The 17,632-nt window shown below is 45.8% G+C and overlaps 1 protein-coding gene across 3 annotated transcripts in view; it reads right to left on the bottom strand.

Moving 5' to 3' along the window:
* FARP1 (FERM, ARH/RhoGEF and pleckstrin domain protein 1) overlaps window positions 1-17,632 on the bottom strand; it is a 221,186-nt gene that overhangs the window by 10,947 nt on the left and 192,607 nt on the right. For all 3 annotated transcript variants that reach the window (XM_075424046.1, XM_075424062.1, XM_075424054.1), the window contains exons 16-19: window positions 16,639-16,772; window positions 7,738-7,819; window positions 4,809-5,046; window positions 2,235-2,365 (exon numbers count right to left, since the gene is read on the bottom strand). In XM_075424046.1, coding sequence (XP_075280161.1) covers window positions 2,235-2,365; window positions 4,809-5,046; window positions 7,738-7,819; window positions 16,639-16,772 — 585 coding nt within the window. The remainder of the gene's footprint in view (window positions 1-2,234; window positions 2,366-4,808; window positions 5,047-7,737; window positions 7,820-16,638; window positions 16,773-17,632) is intronic.

Here is a 17,632-nt window from a genome sequence, read left to right as displayed (position 1 = left end):
TTTCCTGGGCTTACTGTGGACGGTACTGTAACTCAGCCTTACACTTCTCTGAAACCCATGAAAATATAATTTGTCAGTCACTCCCTGAAGCTTCTGCCAAAAGGTTTATATTTATTTATTAGTCTTTAGAAGGTCATTCTGCACATAATTGTGCATGTAAAAGGCACATAAAGCATCAGAATCACCTGCAGCTTAGCAATAAAAATGTGGAAGATTAATCTGTTCAGAGAGATGCTCCGGTCGCCTTAGGGTTGCTGTGACGTGCCCAGTCCCCTTACCTGAACGACGTAAGGGCTAAGCAGTTGAAAAAGTGGCTAGAGGTGGTTATCCCTGCATCACGGTAAGCTCACGGTACCAGAGAGACTGTTGTCAGCCACCACAGAATATTAATCATAATTACTATTTATATGGTACAACCTAATAGTCGCTAGCAGGCTTAGCACCACCACGGCCAACGTGACACGAACACATCAATCAAGAGCTGCAGGTCACTGCAATTTGCAAGCACAACCAACCACAGGACGTTTTAACGTCCAACATAGGAACAGCTCGGTGACAGTAGGGACCCCCATCCCCAGGAGGAACAACATGAAGAGGATGGTCACCTACGGCCTCCTTCCAGACAGTGGAATCACTGCCCTAACGTGAAACTTCTCTGCTGAGACACGTCGCCAGGCCACCTCTGGGCAAACCCAGCGAGAGGTGACAGTGCCACGCTGGGACAGGGACTTCAGCCGAAGCCAGGAGAGTGGCCAAAGGGCTGGAAGCGGCAACATCTCAGGCATGTGCCAGAGCATGGTGGCCAATGCTTTTTGCCTTGGCAGGCAAACAACCTCTGCTCCCTATCTGCCTTTTTCTTGAAGTTCCTAGGACAGGAAGACCGCTCTGTCTTTAAATGGAATTGGGCAGCAGAAACACCCGATGACAGCATTTAATTTCATGTGATAGAGAGCTGCAAGGGCTGTGAAACGTCCTGAGGGGCTTGCCAGGGAAGTGAAGGGCCTGCGGATCGCTGGTAGGAGGCACGAGCCGTGGCGGCTGCTTGGGAGACAGTGAAGGGGCAAAGCGAGGGAGTGAGGAACAGCCACAAATCCAGAAATACCTGTGTTCCACGCTGCCTTCCCCAATGCACATCAACTTCCAAGCCCGTTTTCTAACCGTTGGAACCCTTAGATGCATTAGACCCTGGAAAGCTCAGCAAGCTGCCTCGACGCCGCTGCAGCAGCGGACACGGGCACGGCACGGCAAGCAGAGCCCAGGCTGCGGCCCTCACCGAGCGGTGGCCGGCCAGCCTTCCAGAGGGCGTCAGGGCTGGACGGCCGGGCTGCAGGGCACGGCCAAGCGCTGCCGTACTTCCGTCTCGATGCAAAAACTCATCTTTTTTTTTCAAGCTGTTTCCCAGAAATGCATAAGGGGTGAGATCAGTCGAGTGATGCATTTTCCCCGGCATTTCAGTTGCCGCAAGTGCTGGTTTTGTGTCTTACAGACAAAAGTCAGGGGAGTGGGGAGGAAATTACTTCAGCAACAGACAACTCTGAAGTTTGCACGCGCAGATACGTGCACCTAGGAAAGTAAAAAAGGCTACAAATATTACACTGAGGCTCATTTACTTTGAAATAAGCCTTCATTTTTAAAAAAGCATGACAAGTAAGAAAGAGACGTTGGTATTTTTATAACACAATTAAAAGCATTTACTTAAGGCAACACTGTCTCAGAAATCATTGCCTAACATGACACGTTGACCGAAGAGACTGCTTGTCCCCAGGGCCATGAGTTTCAAAGCCAGGCACAATGAAAGGGCTGAAGGTCCTCCAGCACAGATGTCTTACTTTCCTTAAATCTGCTACGCCCTAGCATCGAAGGTTAAAAAAAAGAAAAGGGTAGCAAAAAATGCAGAAATGTGCAACTGCTCAAGCTCTGAACACTGCGGTAAATCTTACATTTTTACCACCTCTGTTGTGATAGATGTTTGGAATTGCCTACAACCATCCAAACTATACATAAGGTACACCTAATAAAATCAGTAAAAAGGTAATAAAGATGATTGCTGCTTCTCACTTTAAAGGCTGCTGTTTTCCATGCTGTTATTATGTTTATATTTGATAGTTTTTGATGAGAGGAAAAGGTTCGTACGATGAAAGGCAATTTCACAGCTGCTCCTAAGAGACAGGTTTCTAAAACATACCTAATACTCTGAAACTGTATCAGACCTCGATCACAACTCTGCTACTTACCCTTCCTGGTATCACCAGATTGTCTATGCCTATCAAGTCTTTCTTCAGTTCATGCAGCTTCTGGAAGTTCTCCATCTTTATCATATTGCCATGGAGCTGAGCCACCATTTCAGAAATCTCAGCCAAAGCAGCTAGATGGACAAAACCATAAAATGTTCATTAAAAATTTACAAGAATGGTCAAAAAGAAAGGCGGCTTTTGTCTGCAGCACCCAGCTCATGAACATCACCCTTCTTGTGTTACCCTTCTCCTTCGCACTGTAAAGCTACTCCAGCAGACTAAAAACCGCACAAACGCTGGGCATCATCTTATGGAGCAGAGGAGAGAGGGTGGACTGTTGTAATGAAGAGACAGCCTATTTCCTCTACCAAAAGTTTGCTCTATTTTAGCCACAGGAACTTCACAGGAATACTCGAGTCAATGGAGAGCCCCAGCAAATGGGTTCTCCCGAAGGACTTAATTTCCTGCTTCTCCAATTAATGTAGGGATCTCCCCTATGCTTGAAAAAATGCATTTTTCCCCCTGCCTGCAGCACACTGGGTCAGGTCCATATTTGAAAACACCAGGAAATGGCAGTGTCATTTATTGCATCATTTCAGATGGCAAACACAGTAAACCTGGGGTTTGTCCTCAGTCCCGGCAATGAGAACAACTAAAAGGGCTCCATGTCGCTGAGTCGCATCACGGCTCTACTTCATCCTCTCCAAGGAGACTACTGACAACGAGTGACCTAACACCTGGGAGTGATGTGCCCAAGAAAAATCTCCATTGTCGAAGGAGATTTTTGCTGTGTGAAGGATCAGGTGGAATACAAAAGGAAGCAGGCACTACGAAGTCCCACTCTGTGGCAGCAGAAGCCAAATCAGGTGCCGGCTGCTGCCGATCTGCTTCCCGTGTCTTGTTTTTCTTTGCTGTGCCAACAACGCAGTAAGTCAACTCAGCGAACTAAGCTGAAAATCACCTCACCACTTGATCTTCTCTGGGGGACCGGCTCATGGACTGGCTCCCTGCGCCATCACGTATGTCAGTACCAACCCTGACATACCGAAAGGGACGGGCAGTCTCTGCACAGGCCAAACACACTGACTGACTGACTGAGTGCTAGAAGAGCAGTTACAGAGATTTGTGTTAAAAAAATACAGCCAAGGGAACAGTAACAGCATTCTTCCTTCCTACATCATTGCTCTGTGCGCAGTTCATCCACCTGTTAGTGGGAGACTTGTGCTCTCTGCTGGGATTCACATCCAGATCTCCTATTTTTTTTTTGCTTGCTTTACACTCTGACCTTTAATAAAAATCTGCAAACACCTTAGTAAGAGACTGATCCCAGAGTGATGGTGTCCCTGGGTCACACCGTCCTTCTCATGCTCTCTTGTTTTCACCCCCGAATCCTCTGTTCATATTCATTTCAAAAGTGGAGCAGGAATCAAACACTGATGGCTGCTGCACTCTCTGGGAGGTGTGAACGGACACATCACCCTCATCATCTAGCCTTGGCTGAAAGAAACGATGGCACTGCTTGCTGCATTCCTTGACATCATTCAGGCAACAGCTACATTCAGGCAAATATCCTGCAACCTGGTGTAGCGGAAGATGTCCCTGTTCATGGCAGGGGGGTTGGAACTAGAAGGTCTTTAAGGTCCCTTCCAACCCAAACCATTCTATGATTCTATGAGCTGTGTCACGCAGCACGTCAGTGCCACAGACCTCTGTGGCCTTTCCTATCGCTACAGGTCAAGTTGCCCCCGCATTTTGTGTGCTGTCTGCTGCGGGTCTCATCGCACGGCATCTAAGGGAACTTGGCCAGCCAACTCAGCTAGCACCTTAAAGCTGGGAGCAGTCATGCCAAGCTTTGCTCCCTCCCCAAGTCCTTCCATGGATTTGCACTGAGCGATGAATGTATAGATGACATAGCTATTCTTAAATGTAGATGGCTTACAAAGGGGGTGGGGGATGGGGGTAAGAAAGGAAGAAAACAAATCATCAAAAAGAAACAGCAGTCAGTGAGTTCAGACTACAGGAGGAAAATATCTTCACATCTCGAAAAAAACCACATTGGCAGCTTTGAGTTCTTGAAACAAGTAATGGAAATGGTCATAGAGCAAACTGTATGCCTGGAAAAAAGACAGATAACACTTAAAGATATAATAACAGCAGCCATACTGGGTCACAGCAAGAGTTCACCTGGGCCAGTATTCTGTGTTCCTAGTGGGTCTCTAGGGAAAGCCAAGAACAAGACAAGCACACACAGTACGTTCCCTGCTGTACCTCACAACACAGTACCTCCCAACTGTTTTCAGTTCAGGGGACTTCCTCAACTGCACATCATTTCTGCGTGTTTAATAACCCCCAGCAGATTTCTTGTCCAAGTATTTGTCCAGACTGTGGTGTAACGTGTACACAAGAGCAACCTTAATCCTACCATTTCTGGTCAACCAAGTGCTTGATTTTGCAACTCAGTCCTCTTTCAATGTAGGCTGAATAGAAAGAATTGTGTTTGTACAGCCATGCACCTCTAATGGATTTGGATGCCTTTCCACACCTCCAGGAACTGGTGCCTTTTCTCTCACTTACCTCTTGAATCCCTGAAGTCTACGTGGCTTGGTGGGTAGTGTTTGCAAAGCCTCTCCATTATCTGCTTGTAGTGCATAAGCCTGTGTAATGGTCTGAGAAGGAAGGTATTGAGAGGCAAGTAGCAGACTTTCTGTAGCTCAAAATCCCTGCAAAAGGTCTCCAGCTTGCGAGAGCTCTTGATCCCGTTCTCCAACTCGATTAAAATCTCATTGTGCTTCCACAGGTGAATTGTCAGTTGCTTATGCACACAAAGTAAGAAAGAGCATGTGGCAGAGCTATTAGCAATCACTGAGAGACATGACTCAGCCCAAACCTGTTCCAGTAAAAAGATCCAACTAGCACAGCAGCCAGGATTTTGCAAACAAAATCACTGTACAACACAATGGCTCTGACAGTCACTTGAAAAGGAGAAATGGCATTACTCCTCTGGAGTACACCCTCCCACCCCCTCTGCATGCCCTGTAAAACAAAAGCACATGAGTAAACAGAACTAAGTCTGATATCAGTGAGAAATGCAAAGGCAAGGAGATGATGTGAACATAGCTCATGCACGTAGGTGCAACATGGAGACAGCTAGACAAGGTGAATGCAGAGCCAGGAAACAAAATGGGGTTTTCGAGGAGGATGAAGGGACTTAGTTGCCCCAGTTCCCTTAGGTGCTTTTGGGGAACTTGAGCTGTAGGCAAATGGACTTCTAGCTTCTGATCCCCTATTATTAACGGGAAGCTGCATCTCCTGGGAATCCCAGCAAAATGCAAAAATACAGGAGTTGTCCGACAGAAATGGGTGTGTTAGAGTTCTTCATCCTCGGATTACATCCTCTTCTCCTCAGTGCAGTCTTTAAGATGACTGCCCTGCTGCGCACCAGCAAGTGAAGGACGTTTGCATGAAATATGTAACTTCATTTTGGTTCCAGCACCCCAGGCATTCACCATTCCTATTTAAAAAAAATCAGCAGTATTTTTTTTTTTTTTTTTTGAACAATTAACACAGGGGCTTCACTTGTGTTTTGGAAAAGGTAAACTGGTTCTTTGGGATGCACGAAGCTTCTCTAAGCAGCCAAATAAAGTCTCCCAGGACACGGCAGAATATTAACGAGCAACAAAAAGAAACTGAATGCATATGCTGAATGAACTTCAGAAGACAGTTTGGGTTAATCTAAAGCTCGTGCTTTTTGACACATTTCCAATCAGCTCCCTCTCTCCTGTGATTTGTCACAGCCTTACCAGAAATACACCTTCCCTACAGCCAAGTCGCTTCCTCTCTACACTACATATTCATTTTACAAGCCTGTAACTCAAGCAAAGACACAGCAGACCCTCTGGACTACTACAGAGGCTGCCCATTAATTACTTGCTCTTAACCTCTCTCCTGTGTTAATTAAACAAGAAGTGTCAGTTTTCAGGTCTTTTAACAGGTCTCGTGATAAATACACAGAGTTTTAACTAACTCTGTTTTCCCAGTGCAGTTCTTTAAGTCAAACTGAGCTTTGCCTCTTTCCTCCAAGTATCTGTGCTTGCCAGCGGTGCCGGCCCTCAAAGCAAAGAGAACAAAACCTAACAGGAAAGGGAGAATGGCGAAGCAGGTGCAAGCACAGTGACAGGTCTAAGTTACAGCAAGGGCCGTACGCTGCCACTGAACGAGCGCCGCAGGAGGACCTGCAGACAGTGAAGGACGGGCAATTTAACGCTGCAAGGTACTGAGAGCATAAGCGGAGTCTGTCAGAGGCTGAGATTCCAAAAACTGCTTGTGAAAAGGTGTGTACTTCTCAAGAACAGGGATGGAGGCAGAGAAGTTCCCCATGCATTTCTTCCAATGCCTCTGAATTGTGTGTTGAGGGCAAAAAGCAGTCCCTGCTAAGTACGCTGCAGAAAGGGTAAGGCCGCCTTATTGGCAACAAAGCTGTCTTTGTTGGGGACTGTAAATCAAGATTTCTACATTCTCTTCTTCTGTTTTGCTGCATAATCACTCGCACATCACTTAGTCTCTCTTCACCTCTCTGTCCTTCTGAAAGGAACCTTCTGAAAGGTACTAACGCACGCCTCAGGAGAGCTGTAGAGACTGAACTGCCCTTTCCTCCAGCCAAGGACTCGAGGCTGCTGCATTTACTAACTGCAGAATGTCAAAGTGGCAATCGCCAAGGGAAGATTTAGGATAGTTCTGAAAGCACTTTCAGATCCACGTGCCGAAGGTGCAGTGCCATGTTTCGCCACACACCAATCTGGCTACATAGATACATGAATAAGGTGAGCTGTATGTTACCCATCCATGCTGTAAAAGTCCGTGGGGTTTTCCCAGGCTCCTCTGCCTGCCTTCCACGCTGTTTGTTCAGTAACACAGAGCATCAGAAATACTACTCCAGCCAGACTAAGAACAGATGCAAAGTCTGCTGAACATTACCCCTAGATTTACACTTCATACATGTATTTTTGCTTTTAGCTTTAAATGGGCCAAAGGCAATTATTCACATTTATTCAACAATCTTTCATCTAACTTGGCACCGTAGTGCACAAAATGTAAGTTTCCCAAGTCAAATCAATATCCAGATTATGGTCACTGCTCCTGCAGTATCTTAAAACTTCTATTTGCAGGCACAAGTAGGCGCACTCGGCATTTGAACAGTCTCTTCAGTCATACAAATCCCGATGCTTTGCCTTCTTATTTGAAAGAAAAAAGAACTGGAAATGAAACGTTCCTGAAGTCTGGGAGAGGGGACTGAGGAAAGCGGCTGGACAGTTTAAAATCAGCTAGCAATTCTGAAATCTCAGGGCTCACCAAACACTTGACACTTCATCAAAAGGAAGCTTTCATAGCATAAGCTTTGATTACAATTGGCAAAAACCAGCACAAAAGGCAACATCATCTGAAAATGAAAAGCACAATAATCCTAATCCATGTCAAAGCTTAATAGTTACAGGATCATTCCTACCTTCATACTCTGAATGTTCTTTAGCATAACATCTCCAATTCTTTGGTAATCTCCTTTAATGTGAGCATTAGAGCGGCCTTCCCTGTCAACAACAGAAATATCACACACTTCAGTCATGCGATAAAACCGCATAATCACTTACAAGCACAGAAAGGAACTCAATAGCTCATTTCTTTTAAATTCCTGACCCTCACGCTCCTTCGCTCCAGAGTGTGTGAGGAGCCTTCCTGATGAACGTGTAACTCCCAGGTACAGTACACCCTTCACCCAGCCTGGCTTGCACTCCTAACAACAGAGAGGGCAGGCACTTAACAGAAGGATTAGACCTTTAAAGAAAACTGCTAGCATTTTTAAACACACCAGAGAAGGCTGGAAATGGCTTGAGAAATAGACATCAAAATCCCATGACAATACGTGGTCTTAGAGCAGAAGGGTAATTTTGTTCAGAAACAAGATTTGCACCCTGCAACAGGACCCGCAGGTGTTCCTCCTCGGAAAACCTTTCTGCTTGTGCAAGGGACAGTGGGACAAAAAACAAAACAAAACAAAACAAATCCATCCAACATCTGGGTTTGACTCATGAGTGTTATATACCGGCAGGAATTTTCTTTCAATGTGTCACTTTCAGTACTAAAAATGCAAACTGCTCCCCTCCCACCCAGCCAGCTGCACTTGGGTGGGTGCTCTACTTGGGAGAAACCCAGCTCCTGATGAAAGAGATATTCCTGCTTCTAAACCCATGTGTGAGACAGGCATGGATACCACACTCTGCTGGAATCCAAACACATCTTTCAGAAAACACAGGAGGAAAAATAACAAATATAAGAACCTAACTGTTACAGATCTGTTCCAACCAAGTCAGGTTTTCAGAAGAAAACCACTCCAGGGGTGTGTGGGGAGAAGCACCGTCCCCCTCCCCTTTCCTGCTTCTAATACTGCGTCCAAGTTTCCCACAGCGTGGCTTTTTATGTGCTGTCCTCCATATTTAAAATTCAGTTCAACTCTCACATCTGAGTATGGGGAGACAGAACCAGTCCTGGTGTGAGCAACTGCAACTCAGCCAAAGAAATGCACTACCTTGGAAGGGGACAGAAATATAACCAAGCTCTAAATGAATCCAAGGATACAAGGACCTCTGTTTTGTATTACTGCTAAATGGATATACTGTTTTTCACCCACTTGGAGTAGTTCACTCCTCTAAGAAAATTCTGTGTACAGTGAAGGCAATTTAGCCAGAGAGGTCCCACACTCACCACATTACAGAGGAGGATGCAGCTGTTGTTAGGAATATACTTTCAGTAGTAAGACACGTAGAATTTTTTTTAAAAAATCCATATTATTACATGAATAGATGCATATTCAGACATATATTTTGTTTTGTGAAGTTAAACATAGTTATGTTCATGCTGGATAATCTCTCTGCATGCTTTTCTGACTGGGAAATGTGGAGGGCACAGCTTCTGAATAGTACACAGTAACATCTCATATTTTATCCTTCAACAGACAAAGAGACTCGGCTGATAAACAACGGATTGCTTCATGTTCATCTGAACAATATCCAGTTTCATAGCCTGTCTTTAATTATTTCCTATTGTGTTAGGTCCCCCAGGCACTCACATGCCTATTTAAGCAAGAAAAATACAGCTCTCAGTAAGTTTTTTTATGTTTTTTTCTGAACTCAAAGGTTACACCGGGGTAGGAAGTTGGGTTGTGTCAACAGTGACTTTAATTAGCATTGCTAGTTTTGCAAAAGCACTACATTATATCAACACTGCCATAGTCAAAACATGCCCAGGAAATGGTCTATATTGCAACAGCAGAGGTACGTATGGACGTTACAAGACTACAGTCGCCACATTACCTGAGGATAAATGTCCAGTTTCTCTCTCCAGGAAGCCTCTGCCAGCCAAGTCATCTCCCCACTGTGCTGTTCCCTGCCTTCACCTTTCCCCATGACCCATCCATCCCGCAGCTCTCCCCACTGAGATTTCCTCTGAGAGGTTGTAAATAAAACTTCTCGGCCACCAAAGCTTTGCTCAAAGTGTGGCACACCAAAGTGGCCCCAACTGGAAACCACAACCCGTCTGAAGTCCCAGGCAGTAGCACCGCACCGGCAGGAGCCGAGGGAAAGTCGCCCTCCACCCGTGCAGCCAGCATGCAGCATCCCATCCCAAAATGGTTCACGCTGCGCCGCTGCGCACAACCCCGCAAATGGCCAAGCCAGATGAGTTCGTGCTGCTGCCAGGAACAATGTGGTATTTGGTAATTTGCTTTATGTGTTGTTCTCTAACTCTCTGTCATTGCCTGAGTCCTTTTTTCTGTCTCTACATTTGAGTTAATCTAATGGACTTCAGCAGTTTGGTACCTTTCTGATTTACTGCCAAGATAAATATTAAGCACGTCATTACAGGGTGCTATTTCTAAACAGAAATTGCTTTTCAGATCTCAAGGCTACATAAAGGTTGGCTGGAGTTCTTGTTCCAAATTCCTTATCTACTAGCTAGCTACTCGAAGGCTGACCCCACGCCTACCAGTCATAATGAGTGCTTTCATTGACTTTGTGAACTTCAGCTAATATTTAGGGCAGTTGTTCATCGCACAGTCAGGTCCTTATTTCCTAAAAGTTGACCCCCTGGCCCTTCTTCAGCACGGCCAGCACTGACTGCTTGCACAGCATCTCATCACATCAGTCACATGAAAGTAACCCCCACTGCCCTCTTCCCCAGCTCCTCAGCACGCAAACCCCAAGTAAACAAGAAGAAAAGAAACCCCAAGAAAAGAGCATCCAAATACACAGAATATTAAAATAAAACCCGAACGCCCGACCCATTGGATGGTGTCTTATTGCTTCAACAGCCCAAAGCACAGCAGCAGAGAAGAGAGCTCTCCCTGCGGTGCATGATTTGAATAACAACACTCCGCTTGCTGGGGGGAAGAAGCTGCTCATTTGTTGTGCATCGATGGCTGAATTGTTCTTCTTCCTCCTTGTTTTCACGGGTCACTGTTTGAACATGGTATCTATCTGCCAGTGACAAGGGAAGGAGCTCAGGGACTAGGCTGTTTCCAGTTTTCATCAGGACCTGATTTATGACCCCCAGCTCCATAAAAGATGTAGAAGCTGGTTTCCCCACACATAATGTGCCTGACATTGTGTGGGGAAGTCTAAGGTCACTGAAGATCCTGCTGAATAGTGGAGGTATTATTCCATAATAAGATAATTTCCCATTTTTCTCCAAATAGTCCCTTCCTTTTCACCATAATGCAAGTGTACAATTGCAAGCAAAGAGGAGACCAGCTTTCATACTTGATAAGAAACTCAGACACTACCTTACGTATCACTAAAAATGGCCACCTGCTCAGCTTACAGAGACTAGGCAGGCAGCTATGCTGGATTTTCGAATTACCTAAACTTCTCAGTGTACGTCATTGAAAAATGAATGGAAAGAAATCTCAAGCCAGCCCACGCTATCCTCAGTCATCCAGGAATGTTAGTAGAAGGAACAGCAATTTGATTGGGGATGGAGAGCAGGCAAAGAAGGAGAGAAAGATATCGCAACGGAGATTTTTTCTTCCAGGTCAACATAAAAGCTTCCACTGCAGCCCTTCAATTGAAGCAAAAAGCTTCAATTGCAGCAAATGATATTTGCAGTGTGCGACCTTCTGCTACACACCCGAGAACAGCATCTCCCCTCCTGAATACTACAGACTGTCTTTAAGCACTTAGACACTTTTGACTTTTTAAGAGTATTATTAACTCAAGTTCTAATATTAAGAAATACCTTAAACATTCTCCATTAAAACGGCCTTTTAAGCAGGACAAACATTTTGTAACCGGAAAAGGAGAGTCGATAAAAGCAAAACACCCTCGTCCTTGCTCACACCCTGCCATTACACAGTGCCTCTTACTGCCCTCCTCTTTCCAGCCGACGCTGAGCTTCCTTCCAGCAGTAAGTGGTGCACGAAACGCTGCTCAGAGCCTAAGAACTGTGCTGCTGAAATGCACCACCAGAGCTTCCCAGCGTCCCACCAAGCCTTTGGGGAGTGTGCACACACTGGAAGACTTTGGGCTGGCTATCCCTGTTGTGGGAGAAACCCAATCTACAGCGAGCATGCGTCAGTCATGCTTTTAATCAGCAAGAGATCAAAGCAAGTAACACCATTGCGTGGAAATACGCTGAAAACACAGCAACATTTCGTACCTTGCCGTGGCACCTCCTCAGAGGCGATCCTGGGCGCATCCCGCCTGGGAGAGCCGCAGAGACAAACGTAAGGTGGCTCGGCGTGTGACTGATGGATGCGGGACAAGCTGTTTCTCCCCCACCATTTCAAATTCGTTTGGCTGTCGTGTGGCTCTAATCCCCAGAGGTACCCAAACGTGACTTCAGCGATGCAAACTGCCCTCTCCAAAGCGAGTGCAATGCACTGGCACAGAGCCCCTCTCAACGCCTTTGTCTAAGGATCCACACTGCGTGACTGAGGTCTGTAGTACCACACACACTTCGTTTCTGTACAGAGACACTTTCAAAACTGTCCTCTTCGTCCCTCCTCACTAGACACGCAGAACCAGCTGAATAGTCAGCACTCACGCGTTTGAGAAGGCAGATAAGGACTGCAGCCTTGTTTATACAAACTATTTATTAGGCTGTTCTTCCTGCCCGCAAATACTACTTCCTAAACAAAAAATGGTTAATAAATCAACATTTAGCTCATCTTCCCACACCTCCCTGAGTGCTTTTTATTACAGGTTTTCAAACTGGCTTCCATGAATCCTGATTGAGCCTTCTCCTTTCATATGCTAAGATCTAAGAGCATTTTTTTGCAGATTACCAGCCGCACGTTTCTCAGCCACATCTGGTGGTACTGTGTAGCAGCTTTCCTCAGAAGTGCCTGCGAAGAGGGAGTCAAATTACTGGCTTCCCTGGGAGAAGATGGGTCTGCCTGCATTTCTGGAAAGTACATAACGCTTTTTCTTCCTAGCACAAGGCTAAGGCCCCCAGTGCAGCTCCATAATACCTCCTAGGGCTTCCTAGGGCAGAAATGGCTATCCCGGCTGGCCTTAGCACTGCTCTCTGCAGTGCTTAGCGGCTGACTGAGGGGGCAAACCTACGGTTCTCCATTTGCCACCTTCTGTCAGAATTTAGAGAAACCAGTTTGAGAACTTGTAATACAAACATTTAAAGGGGTGTGGGAAGATGAGCTCAATTTTTTTGGCTGGAAAATGGTGCTTGTGGCCCAAATGAATAACCTATAAAACAGCTTACACAAATGAAGGAGCAAAACCTAACTGACTTCTCCCATTCAACCACCAGATGCTAATGGAGCACGTCATGCTCTGCCTGCACTGCCCACACCTCTTCCTCCTTGCCATAAAATCCCTCAGGCCCTGGGAAACTGGGGCCAGCTTTAAGTCACTGAGATATACCTCCCATATTCCTCCCAGCAAAAAACGTTGGAGCTCCTGGCCCCGCACCTGAAGTCTTGCTGAGGAGCAACCTGGATGAGTCCTGGTAGCCAGGACCAGGACCTCTGGTAGCCAGGACCAGGACGTGGATGCCTGGGTGCCGGATGCAGCTCTCCTGGTGCTTGCTAGAGTGAGGAATCTGCTCAGTTTCGTGGCCAGAAAGAAACTCTGGCTGTGAAAAATGCAGCAGCTGCCTATATTCTGCAGTTGGCTATTGGTGTCAGCATCAAATCCCGTCTTGTTAAAAGCTTTCTCACTAGGCACTAGACACTGAGATCTCCTGCTCTTAGGAAATGCAGTACTAAGGAGAAAAATGGGTGAACTGTATAAAGAGACAATTCAGACCTGCCAGAATCTGTAACTGGGTCAAAAGGATACTAGCCCTGAAGATGTTCAGTAGCAAACAGTCTGCCTCTGACAACAGATTCAAACAGTTCAGAAGCCTTCAAGCAAGCCAGAAATGCTTTTAATAACACGCACAACCTGAGCTTCTTTGAGCCAAATACTAAAAAGTCTATAGATGTTTTAACAAATTAAAAGCACAGAGCCATCTGACAATTGTGATGTGTGCTCCTCCCCTGGCCTTGCTCTCCTCACAGCTCTTTTGCAGAGCATCATCTTCAGCACGACCCAAGTCCTAAGAGACCAGGGAATGGCCTCCCGTAAGAGCTTCCAACATGCAGCATAAAGGTTTGAAACAAACCTTAGACAAACACACTGACGCCTAGGCAGAGCGAGCAGACTGAACTGCACTTTAAGTTGATAAAACCCAGCATCCTACGCCGTAGGGGAATGCAGATGGCTGGCTGCAGGAGGTTCTTCCTCTCAGACAAGCTCCCACAACACACCTGGGTAGCTGTGGGTTTCCATAGCCTGATGAAGTCCACAACCTTTTCATTCAAAGGCCCTTTTATCATAGGGCACGTCACCCTCTGATGAACGTGGAGCACGCTCATGTCTCAGGACAAGCGTCCCACCTCCCTCCCCCCTCCACCTGCCCAGAAATTTAAAAGAGCTGACACAGCAGAGTCAGATGTAAATGAGTTAGAGGGAATCCTGCCCCCACTTGCCTGATGGAGAGGCTCTGTGCTGTGATAATGGTGAGTAGAGCCCTGCTGGCTTAAAACCACCCGGGGCCAACGACAAAGGTACAAGCGTGACAGTACGGGCATTGAGCTAAGCGACCTTGGCCGCCCTGCTGAGGAAATTCCCTAACACATTGCTACCAGCTGCTTCTTCTACATGCTGAAGGGCTGTTTATTTTTGTCACTCACCATTTAATTAAACGGTAATCTCTATAGGATAGAATTTATTGCTTGCAGTTTATCTCAGCATCTGTGGCATTATATAAAAACACCAACACCTCCAAAACCACACCTGCCAGGAAATCTGCCTCCCTTCCTAAGGCACATATGTAAATCTTCCAGAACTTTAAAAACAAATACCATCTATAACAGTGGTATTATGTTCGGCAAACCCACGCTGTTGGTTGCAAACTGGATGCAGAACAGGGGCAGGAACGTGACTGCATTTCTGCCAAATGAATCAGAGCAGCCGATGGAGAATTCCCAGTGGCTTTATGCTAACTGTGGAAGGACATGCAATCGCTGAGCAGACAAAGTCAGAATGAGATGCCCAGCTGGGACACAGTTACCTAGCAGAAAATTTTTGAACAAATTTGGATTGCAAAGTAACTTTGTAGCTGATCAGCACTGCAGTTTAAATATGATATTAGGAGGCTTGAACTGAGGTTTACCGCCCTGTGAAGCCATACCCTTAGGACACAAGGAGAAGCTGGAAAACAAAAGGCTTACTCTGTCTCAGAAGCTAACTGAAAAGGAGAAACAAAGTAAAACCATGGGAAGTCTATAAGCCTAAACATTCTTACTTTCTTTTAACATACGTCCCCTCACTTACTACAATGCCAGCTTTCCACAGCAGGCTGTTATTGCAGCATCATCCCACTTTTGAGAAACACCACACCTGAACAGGAGGTTGGCATCCACCTGTAAAGCCACCAGCAACCAGACGGATACAGGGGGAAATCTCTGTTTCAACACGTGCCCCAGGAATCAGCACCCAGCAAGCTCACTAGATTAGACTGGTCTGACGGAGAGCAGAACTTGGCCCTTTACTAACTGTATAAATCTTCCTTTTCTCACTAAGCACTCTTCACCCCCACCCAACTACTGTTAAACTTACACCACAGCTGGAGAAACAATCAATACTTTCTAACATCTAAAAGAGCCTTCATGGAGTACCTCCTATAAATATTCCTTACTGGAAAGCAATTAATCCCGACTGGATTAAAACAGCAGCCCAATGAAAAAAGGGAGATATAGGCAGAGCTGCCATGCAGCACGTGCCTTAGGAGTAACCTTATGTCAAGCACCAACCACAGAGACCTGGGTGAGGAAGTCAGCTCTAACGGGCAGTATCACATTCCCCTCTTGCCAGAAAATATCTGTTAATTCTGGAACCGTGCAGGGTGGGTTTGGATAGCACTAGTCTGCAATGTGTTGTCCTCTCATTCAATGGCCTCACTTATCACACCACAAGAGCTAAACACACACTCTACGACTGTGTTTTGCTTTTGTTTTGATTAATTAGTTAAACAGGCATTAAACTGATGAGCACTCATCAGGTCTGCCTGCTCTGCTGTCACGTGATTTTCCACTGTCACTTTTCTAACTGAGAAGGAAAACTGGTCTCCCAGCACCAAAGATAAGCTACCAAAAATGCCCACACAGAGAAAGACAATCTAGTCCAGACAGGTCTAATCAGAGCAAGGAGCGGGCTTCTGTGTGCTGCCTCTGCTCAGATATCAGTGGTCAAATAAACTCAGTTAAGAGTCCCACCAGGGAAGAATTACTCACTTCCTGGCTATTTCACAAAAATGCCATGTTTTACTGTCACTATTATGCTAAGGATAGATAATTTTTAAGCCCAGTGTCCTCTTCCAACACTCTGTCAATTTGTAGAGTGCACTGTAGACCCTGAGACTGTCAAAGCCGCGGTGCTGCAGAATGGGAAGCTGGTCTCTGAAATCCCCCCAGCCTATGCCTATTTGACAGAAACAGGACTTGGTCCTTTGCAGCTCCCTCTTTATTACTGATAAGCCTTGCTTACAACATGTTTTTCAGAAGAGCTGCCATATAGAAACACTGACATCTGGCAAGAGAAAGCTTCATCCAGAATTAGGATCTTATTTGCATATGTACCTGACTGAGACACACGAACAACAGAGTGTGTCGAGTAAACATGAACAAAGCACGATCCAATATACCCAGTCTGTCAATATACCCAGTCTGTTAATAACCAATATCTGTGACTTTCACAAATGAATCACTACAGTAGATCACAAAGAGTTAGCAAAAAGGGAATGCAAAAATGCCAAACTGCATGAAATAACACAGTTTAATAACAAACAACAATCTTACCACAGAGCAAGTCTCTGCTCAATTTCCTTGAGAAAACCAGTGTGAAATTTGTGCAAGGGTTCGAAGTTGGAGAAAATGAGATTTTTCAGTGTTTCGGGCATGCAATCCTCTTTACTCACTGCATTCTGAAACCACTACAAAGAAAAAAGAAGCAAAATTGTCAGGGGGTTGCAACCCAGCAGGTACAATCATTTGCTGTCTTTATACACCTAGCCCAAATACACCTAACCCAGTAAGGACCTTACTTAGCTGGCACTGGGAATACAACCCAGGCTACCCCTGACACTCCTACAGGCTGAACTAGTGCTCTTACCAGCGGTCAGGCCCTGCATAGTTGAAAAAGAAACCCCCTTCCCCTTTGCCATCACTGACCAAATCTTGAAAATTCTTTTGAAGCCCAGACCGGTTGGTCAATAGAAACTGATTTTGCAAAAACTGCAGGTACGAGAGCACTGCAATACTTGCAACACTTGCAAACATTGCAGTAAAAACAACAAACATGCTCTGCATTTTCTTTTGCTGAGTTCTGTCGGCAACCCCTCTGACAGGAGTTGGTACAGTAAGCACTCAAGCCCCTGTTGCTGTGCAGACAGAAAGCATCACGCGCTTTGCAAAGTGAACCAGTAGAAGGACGGTGCATTGCCCTTCCAAGGCAAGACGCTAGTAGCAGAAAACGGGAGGGTCAGTGCCAAACACTGTTAAGACTGCAATAGGCTCCTGCTCAGTTTTGCTCCATATTCTCTTTATTTCACCCAAACGGACCTATGGGTGATATAAAGCCATAGGACTAGGGGGCTTGTTAAGGTAGCACGAACTAGTATCTTTAACACGAAAACGCTACTCCCTCCTCGCTGCCCTGAGGGGTTCCGGCTATCTATGGCTCACTTCCAGCAGTGCCTAGACAGCTGTAGGATCATGTGTAAATTACAGCAGCATTAACACCCCATCAGCTGGAGCTGACCCAGACCTGGGATGAACAGAGACCCATTCCAAG

The sequence above is a fragment of the Opisthocomus hoazin genome, chromosome 1, assembly GCF_030867145.1.
Source record: "Opisthocomus hoazin isolate bOpiHoa1 chromosome 1, bOpiHoa1.hap1, whole genome shotgun sequence".
In the NCBI taxonomy this organism is placed as follows: Eukaryota; Metazoa; Chordata; class Aves; order Opisthocomiformes; family Opisthocomidae; genus Opisthocomus; species Opisthocomus hoazin.
This window is presented reverse-complemented; position numbering and strand designations above follow the sequence as displayed.